We start from the raw sequence: 9,526 nt of genomic DNA, 5'->3' as shown, positions 1-9,526 counted from the left end.
AGAGTAGTCTCCTCAAACTACTTCACTTTGTAGTCCATAATGCAAATAGCTATAGTTGTTTATCAACAAGGGGGGAGGGGATTTGAGATAAATGGGAAATAATAAGTTAAAATTTGAAAATATGACTGCAAAAAAATTGTCAACTACTTTTTAAGAGTGAAATCACTTTGAAGGTTGCTATATTGGTTTTGTTATAAAAAGGCCTCTATCGGTTTTTCTTACATATAAGATTTATAAAATTGATTAACATCTGCTCTTTTGCCGTCACTCTTACATCTCTCTCTCTTTGCATTTTTTCTCCAAATCTCAATTAACTGTTGATCAGGATGGACGAAGGAGGGAGGGGTGGCTGCTCTCAGGGTTTTTGAATTTCTAAGAAAAACCATAGTTTCCCTCAGATATATCAATAATTTGATGATTTATTGCAGAGTGCGGGCCATATAGAAGGCTCTAAATTAGACATAGAACAATTTTTATTTTGGGACTGTTGAGTAAAAATTCATCTTTAAATTCAAATTCAATAGAAGGAAATGTAAAAGAATAAGATAAAGTGTTTGTTTACTTCAACCCCCAGGCCCTGCCCACTGAAAAGATGTAAAACCAGATCCCCACATTCCATCTGCAGTATGGAGTTTAAAGAAGAAAATAAAAAATCCCCAAGGTATATTTCTAATTGGGGCTGGACAATGTTCCCTTAACAAACTTTTTAAAAAATTAACAATTGCCGCAATTCCTTTTTGTGACATCATTTTGGAGGTAAATGGGTGTGGGCAGTATGCATTAGAGATGTCAACGATAGTGTAACGTAACGTAAAATGTACGTTTTTGTACGTTACGTTACAATAATGTGTAACGTTTGGATATATTCTATATAACGTGAACGTTAAACGTTCACGTTATAGGAGCTCATACTTAACGTTAACGTTAAACGTTACCGTTAGAGGAATATACCCCCAACGTTAGCGTTTTGTGGAAATGTAACGTTATTTTTCTAATATCTACAACTTTTTTGACCATAACGTAAAGAAATGTTTTGTTTCCAAGGGGAGCTTGAAAGTCTAACGTTTGAAAAATGAATTGTGATATGATTGAATATCGTAACGAAAGGATTTCTATTTCAAAGTTCAACTTATAAAAAGTGTAACGTTGTATAACTGAAAAATGCATTACTGTTTATGAAAACGTTATGAAATTCAACATTCCAAAAATGGGTTCTTATTTTAATAATCAGGAAACGAAAGTTTTTTTTACAGAGTATAAATTTCAATAATGTAACGTATAACATTTAAAAAATGTAAGTCTGTAAATCATAATGTTTCATAATTTTTCTCTGAATACTAAATTGATTAGTCTAACGTTAGATATATGTCTAATGAAAATGTTCTTCATAAAACGTTAGACTATGAGGGCTGAGTTTTAATTTTAAAAGTGTAACAATAATTCTGTCAATCAAAACATTTCAAAACGTCTCTAATATATCAATGTAAGAGATTCGACTGATGATCATAAGAGCAAAGACTTATGGTTTTTCATTTCAAGTTGAAAGAAAATGAGATTATGCCAAAAACTCTAATTTTCATTTAATATATCTTTGCAACTCGATGTCGTAGACCATTAATATTGAAATATACAAGGTTTAAACCATCGGGTTGGAAAGATATAGGTATTAGTAAATTTAAAAAAAAAATTAAAGTGTAAACGAGTTTTTTTGTAACATGCTATTAGTGAAAATTCAAATCTTATAAATGATTCTTGGACATCTTGTTTGATGAAACCCACTAAAACTCTGGAAAAGGAAGACGACATTAAGAAATTTGCAAAAAAAAATCAACTTAAGCGGAACGGGTCTGTGAACAAACACAATTACTGGGTTTCATATTTATTTGACTACTTGAAATCATAACTTCAGTTGGCGTGGTTCATGTTTAGGTTGAAAAATTTAGAAATGTAGATACTTACTAAAATGCAACAATATTTTATCAATTGGAAATTGCGTTTTATGTTTTATTCATCAATAGATTTTCATGAAACTTTAGAATAGGAAAAAAATTATTTTTTAATCGATTTTTTTTAAAGAAAAAAATGTTAAATAATTTTATTTCGCGTTGTTTGTGTTAAAAAAAAAATAGCACTTGTCTTACTATATTTGATATTTTCACCCCCAAACATGAACTCTGAAAACATTTTCATTGTGGTCTGTAAATTAAAGCTAATGCCGCTTTTTAACTCACTTTGTTTTGTAAGTAACATAAAAAAACACAAAAAGAACTAAAAATTCGCCACAAATTATAATTTTCTAATCTCTACATCTTTGCAAGCTGGTGTTGTAGACTTTTGATATTTCAAGCTATGACTTCTGTTAGATAAGAATGTCTAAAGGAATAGAGTTGTTCACAAACTTATATTTCTAATCCCTATATCTTTGCTACCCAATGTTGTAGACCTTAGATATTTTAAACTATGAATTCTGTTAGATAGAAGAAAAGGGTCAGTCTGCATTGCGTAAAAAAGAAAAAATTAACCCTAAGCTAATCTAAAATAATTTAGAACCACTACTCCACATGCAAAAGTGGTTTGCCTTGCCGAATTTTAACTCATTTTATGAAGTGTCCCAAAACATGTCTATTTTTTAAGCTCGTCAAATACATGATGATAATTTCAAGTGATCCTCCATTTAAAGAGGGCCATGCTCGATTCCAAATGATAACGTGTAAACTTTTATCTGATTGATGATTTGAAATTTAGGAGTGTTTTCCATAGGGTTGCGAATTGACAATTTAATATTGGAGATATCGCCATAAGGCCTAAAATAATATTTCAAAAAATAAATATGATACATCATTTTCTTGGAAATTTCATGCTGAATTCAGATTCGAAAACCATTTTTAAATATATTAAAATCTAAAGAAGTTATGGCCAAATAACGGTACTAAATTCCGGTTTTATAACTTTTTAATGTTTTTGATGAGTTTTTTAGCTGTGACTCACTCAATTTTCAATTTTTTAAAACGCTTTTCAAATTTGAATTTAGCATTGAATTTCCAAGAAAATGATGTATAATATGAAAATTAAAATAAATTTTTTTTGTGGCCTGACGGTGAAAACGCAGCGACTTCCGGTGGGCGGTTGGCTCTATTCCAATATTGATCACCCCTACTGGACATGCCACTCCATAAATGGAAGGTCACTTGAAATTACGTCTCTAGTCCCTTAAAGACACACTTTGAGTTGAAAGTCTAATGCTAAAAACTTTCATTCACGAATTTTAAAAATCGTTAAAAATAACAATATTATAACATCTTTATATTGCATAATGCATATTCTTCTACACATTCTCTAAAAAGGTACGTAACGAATAAAAAAATATTCTTTGCACTGAAATGCATTGTAACGTACAGAACTATGCCCCAATGACGTTTTATTAAAGCAAAACGTTTGTCATCTTTTAGATCTTAAACCAAGTGAAAGTGTAACGTAAGGTCTCTTAAAATATTTACCTTGCATGAAAGTGGAACGTTAAAAAATTGTGGTTTTATTACATTAGCTTTAACGCAACGTTGGGAAAGTTTTTTAAAACGAGAAATGCAAAAGCGTAACGGAGCTTACTATTTTTTCGAAACATTTACTAAAGCTTAACGTTGTATAAGGTATTCAAGTGCAGAAAATTCATTACGTAACGTTACTCTATGCCATAAAATTTCATAATGTGCAACGTAACGTTTCAAACGTTAATACTTTTGATGAACACTATCGTAACGAAAGCTAAAATCTAGAAAAATCAAAACGTTGACATCTCTAGATGCATACTAGGATGTTTAAACCCATCAAGTGTTTTAACTTTAATGTGATCACTATGATAAAACATTTGTTGCATAAAACCTGCTGAGTCGACTTTGCACTGGGTATTCCAGACTGGATAGTACAACTATAAGCATGTACAGTACATATGCTATTGACTTGGATCATGCAACTTTGAGACTGGGGTGTAATATGATCTATTAAAAAATATTGGTAAAATTACCTTTCTAATCTTTTACTCATATAGTTAATTTCAGGCCTAAAAAAGTGGGTGGTTGGTTTTCTAAGAAAGAAAAATATCCAAAAAAAAACATATCCTAAAGAGAAGCACTGTAATGCTTTTCATAAAGTAGTAACAACAACACCACCTCAATCATCATCAACTATGTCATCAGATGGTTCTAGTTATCAATTTTTGATTGAACACTGCTTTCCTTTCTTCAAAAGAGGCCAAAGATCTAGCGAAAGGTTTTTAAATGAAGACACCACAGTGTTTCAAAGAAAACAAGATACATCATCTGAAGCTTTTGAGTTCAAAACCTATAGAGAAACTTCACATTCCCTTTCCAAACAAGAAAGTGTTGTCCATGGGGAGAAATGTAAACAGTCAGCAATCAAAGGTGATTTGAGACATTTAAGTAGCACAAGTTCTTTATACAGCAACAACTTGATCTCAGGCAGTTTGGCTTCCCTTCCAATCACACATGAGATGGTAGCCCTTATACTAGGTGATTTTAGTTTTAAGACAGGTGATTTAAAGTTCCACCATCTTCTTAATTCTGGCAGAGGAGGTAAAATTTTTAAGGGCAAGTGTCAAGTTTGGAGTGTCAATATCCATAGCAGTATTCCTCAAAATGACGATGATGTTAGAGAATGGCTCTCTGATGTAGAAAAACTAACAAATACTCGTCACGAGAATATAGTTTTGTATATGGGTGCTTGTGTGGAACCTCCCAAATTTTCTATAATCACAAGTTTAATTACCTCCAACTCCCTCTACACGAGCATCATGTTCCAGGGTATTAACCTGAAGAAAACCGAACAGCTGAATATACTCAGACAAACTGCAAATGCTCTCTCATACTTACACGATAGAAGCATTATTCATGGAAAACTATGCTCTCACAATATATTTCTAGAGACAACAGTAAAGGTTTCCCTCTTGGACCACTCATTGTCCTCTCTCAATCTTCAGTTCTGCAGTCCTGAGATTGTACGTAATATATGTTCAGACGACAAGGCTTTATGGGAAAAGTCTCAGCATGGAGATGTTTTCGCTTTCGGATCTGTTATGTACCAGCTCTTTACTCTGAAACTACCCCTGGATAACCTTCCTTCCCAGACAAAATTGTATCAAATAGGAATGGGATCTCTACCAGAACCAGAAGATCTTCTGATTTATCCTGGTATGTCCAGCATGATTAAAAAATGCTGGAATCAGGAAATAAAAAACAGACCAACTTTTGAAGATATTTGTAATCAACTTCAACCACCTGTTCTACTTAGTTTGAGTACTTGTAGTTTAGATAGACTGAATTTGACATTCCCTACTCTTTAGGTCCAGTCACAGAGCAGACATAACTCTGCTAATTCTGCCTGGCCAGGTTTATACTGTACAGGGGATTTTTTTCTTATGACTGACTTGGTATCATAGAGTACATCTATTTGTAGGGTATCATGTGGACAGTTGATTTTGATATTTTTTAACAATGAGATATTGCAGTGTCAAAAAATTGTGCAAACACAGATTTTTTGTGTTCAGAAATTTTTCATAACATACAAAAAGAGTGGAAAGAACAAGTTATCTGGAAGACAAAACACCCAATTTTGATATGCAGTGAACATTTTGACAAAGATTGTTATAGAAAGTTAGACAGCAAAATACTCAGAAATGGTGCAGTTAAAATGGGTTGTGTGAACAACTCATTACAGGTCGCAAGGCATGACCATTCATACCCAAGAGAGAATCTAAGCAAAGAGCAGCTTTTTGAGTCATTGCAACAATCAACATTAAAGGTTAAACAATTTCAGAAAAATTAGTATTTTTCTAAAAACAGTAAAAGGAAAATGGAAGAAAATGTTGAGAGGCTGAAGGAAACCATTACAAATTTGAAAGAAAAGTTCAGCATCCCTGATGAAACACTAAGCAATCTACAGAATACAGCAAAGTACCAGAACAAAATTAAACAGAAGTGTGAAAAAATCAAGTTCTCCAAAACAGAACCTGGAAAAGTATATGAAACCTATCATCGTTTGCAGTAACTCTGCACTTAGTTTCAGCGCAGGCATACAGGTAAAAAAACATCAATAATCTATATACATATTGATTTTGTTTGTCTGGGTGTTAGTTGTTAGTTTCAATAAACATAAAACCGGCTGCACCCATCTAGCCCAAATTTTTTAAATCTTTTTAGGTTAACTTTGAAATAATAATTTATGTTAAAGATATGCAATCTAGACTTATACATAGATCAATTATCTAATGTTCTATACCAAAGATAATATATATATAGATATGCAGACAGGTATAAATTTAGAGGTCTTGAGAAAATGTGCAAAAAGCACCATCTCTGTCGTACGCATGGCATTTTATCCTCTGGATTGTTGCTAATTTATCACTTTGTTTATGCGTGATAACACTAAATGCGTACTATAGTATCAACAATGTAAAATTAATCAATGCAAATAAAACTGAGGTAGGAATTTGACTAGACAAAGTTTAAATGTGCAAGTTGTACTGAATGGCATACGTAAATTAACGCAATTTAAATAAAAATTATGACTTTAAAAGTACATCGAGTCTAGGACAAATTACAAATGATCTGATCATAACATAAACAAAACGCGTACTGTATGTTTGTGTTACCTAGAAATTTAATTTTATTGGTCAAACACGTCCAGATAGCAACACTTGAACTATACAGGATGCAATACGCGTACTGTATGTTTATATAACACAAATGCGTATTTCCTACAGATAGCAGAAAGGGGAGAAAGGAATATAGAAAGTAATCAATTTGCTATAGATGTCTCTTTTTGCACATTTTCTCAGAGGTTCAAAAATTAGTTGTCTGCTACAGGCAATTTAGGAAGGAGGTTTCTACCTGCCTGCATATCTATATATATATTATCTTTGTTCTATACAAACTCTAGAAAATATCAAGCGTGATGATGAAAAGTAAGATTAAATATTGGAAGTGCCCCCTCATTTCATGAATCAAATGGATGTGTTTAATTTTATGTTTACAACCTAAAATTTATATAAATTAATTCAGATTTGTTAAGAGACCTTTGAAGATTGTTTACCAGACAAAAGAACAATAAGATTTTATATGAATTTGTTATGATCAAGGTATTATTGGACTCATACTTATTCTATGCCACATAGTTTCTTCACATTTAAATGATTTATTTAATGCAGAGGACCCTATTTAAGCTTGTGGCATTTATTTAACTGGTTTTATGTTGTCATTAAAGCATCATCCTTTGACCAGAACCCTGCAATGCTCTGATTATTTACTTGTTTCTAATAATAGGAGATGGGGCTTCAGACTGGATGGTTCACCTGGATTTACAGATCAGGTTTTTGAGTTCCTGAAGCAAGAAGTTCAAGAAGGAAGAAAAGTTATTAGAAGTATAACCTTAGATGAAATGTTTAATAATAAACATCTATTCTTTGACGGAGAAAAATACCAAGTTGTGGTAGATCTAGAGGATGAAGAGGAGGTTGGAGATGATGAACAACTTGCAAGTGATGCCCTTGTGTTTTTGCTGGTAGCTGTAAACACTGAACAGTTCTTGGAAGGTTCCACTTGGCTACTTTATTATAAATGAATTAAACAGTGCAGGCAAGTTTTTTTAAACCTAAAAACATTTAGAAACTTTTAAACCCCTTTTAGAAACATACTGCTAACTTTCTGACCAACTGAAAATATTAAAATTTAAAAAATACATTTGAAAATACAGTGTAGAAAATTAGTTCTTTTCTAAAAAAAACTTGCAGAAGCTGGTCTAGAAAGAATCCCTTTTTTACTTTTTATTTATATTTCTTATTTCTTGCAGATGATTTTTTTATTGTTTAGGTCCTGCAAATCTTGTTACAGTGTATCTAGCTGACTGTGGGATTCAAATTACTCTAGTAACTTTTTATTCTCCATCTGTGAATATCTCTTTGTTAAAGACATCAGGAGCTTCAGTAGATCAAGAAAAACTAAATAGTCAGATCAGTTATGATGAATTTAAAAACCTGTGAATTTACTGTTGGACAATTGTCACTGTATTAAGAATGTTCAAAATGCATTCTCTGATCTGGGTGTTCTATATAATAGTAACAGAAGAAAAATCATATTGTTGAGCTCTTTACTGTTCAAAATAACTCAACATTTCATTTTGCCAACAAAATAACAGAAGATACAATCTTTTGACAAAACAATAAGATAAAGGTCAAACCTGAAGTTCACAGTTTCAGCAGAAGTACTGCATCTGAATTTGATTATTGTAGAGAGGATCTAAAACTTCAACAATAAAAAGGAAGTGAAGCTACATCCAAATTTCTCAGAATGTTTGATAAGTTGTTAGATCTACTCAGCAGCAAATCTAAGTTTGGAATTTGGGGCTAAAGCTCCTGTTTCTAAAATAATCTTTGTACTGTTAAGAGTTGTGTGGAACCAACCATTTGCCTTATGATAAAACTTGCAGCATGACAGGGGAGCATCAATCCCCTAAAACTTTGGGAAAAAAGATAGGTCTTTGCATGACATGTTTGAATCCTGCATGCAAAAGTAAGCATTGCAAATATTGTAAGGAAAATGACCAACCCCTCCACAAGAGAATATGTGATTGTGTTGCAAGTAGAAAATTGCATAATATTTTGAACCCTGGAGTTTCTATAAAACAATGTGTGAACTTTGTCAACATGTGAATGCAGATAAACAGAAAAACATTGATGATGTCAGCGCCACTCAATCCTGGAGTGGAAACATGGATTCTCTTGAAACTGTCGCCAAAGCTGGTGGACTAACATTAAACAAGTGGACTAAGATGGGAGATGTTGATGAAACAAAGTACCTTGGATACACTTAGTGTCCTAATTTGACTTTGGTTTAAAGTTGGCAAGTATGATAGAGGAGCTGCCACTGAGCAAAATTTGACTGCTGATAATGCTGAAACAAGAGTAATGACTTTTTTCGCAAAGAGGGATGTACTCAGTGTCCAGGGACAATTTTTTTACCCTCCCCTCATACTTTCCCCCTAAATACTAAAGCTGAGGCTGCTGTTTAGGGTAGGCTGTGAAGAGATAGGTCCAGAGAACTGGAACACTCAGCTTACACTAGGCAGGAGAAAGGAATTCAATGGAATTTTTAAACAGGACAACAATAATTTTCCACATCAGTCAGGACTGCAACAATCTTCACTCACCAAACGTAGCAGTGGTGTTCAAGAAAGTCACAAATGTAGTGGAACATCTACCATTCCAACTTCAAAAAGATTGCTTCATCTATCACGAAATGAAAGACTACTGAAGAAAACATTCAGGTAAATGATATTGTGCTCTTACTGGATACCTCAAACAAGATTGGGCCTTATGAGACAGTTAGGGTAGTCCAGGTCTTCCCGACAACAATAGATTGATCAGACAGATCAAGGTAAAGTATAAGACCTCAAATCAGAACTGTTTGACCAAAGTGATTAGACAGTGTCGGACACTTTCCAAATGATTGACACACCA

The 9,526-nt window shown here is 32.9% G+C and overlaps 1 protein-coding gene and 1 long non-coding RNA gene across 2 annotated transcripts; both read left to right on the top strand.

The window, feature by feature from the left end:
* Nucleotides 1-4,507: 4,507 nt before the first annotated feature.
* Nucleotides 4,508-5,356, top strand: LOC111709760 (kinase suppressor of Ras 2-like). The gene has a single exon (XM_023483657.1). It carries the CDS (start codon nucleotides 4,508-4,510, stop codon nucleotides 5,354-5,356), a length of 849 nt encoding a protein of 282 aa, XP_023339425.1.
* A 196-nt stretch (nucleotides 5,357-5,552) lies between these two features.
* On the top strand, nucleotides 5,553-7,638 carry LOC111709765 (uncharacterized). Its single transcript, XR_002766936.1, has 3 exons — nucleotides 5,553-6,091; nucleotides 7,074-7,150; nucleotides 7,335-7,638. It is a non-coding gene; the product is annotated as an uncharacterized LOC111709765 (long non-coding RNA).
* The last annotated feature ends 1,888 nt before the right edge of the window (nucleotides 7,639-9,526 follow it).

This window comes from Eurytemora carolleeae, unplaced genomic scaffold (assembly GCF_000591075.1).
Source record: "Eurytemora carolleeae unplaced genomic scaffold, Eaff_2.0 scaffold835, whole genome shotgun sequence".
NCBI lineage: Eukaryota > Metazoa > Arthropoda > Copepoda > Calanoida > Temoridae > Eurytemora > Eurytemora carolleeae.
Note: the sequence above shows the minus strand (reverse complement) of the source record. Positions and strands in the feature narration are given on the sequence as shown.

Excerpts from the sequence above, each read along its gene's own strand:
- LOC111709760 (XM_023483657.1), top strand. The coding sequence starts at position 4,508 with ATGGTAGCCCTTATACTAGGTGATTTTAGTTTTAAGACAGGTGATTTA.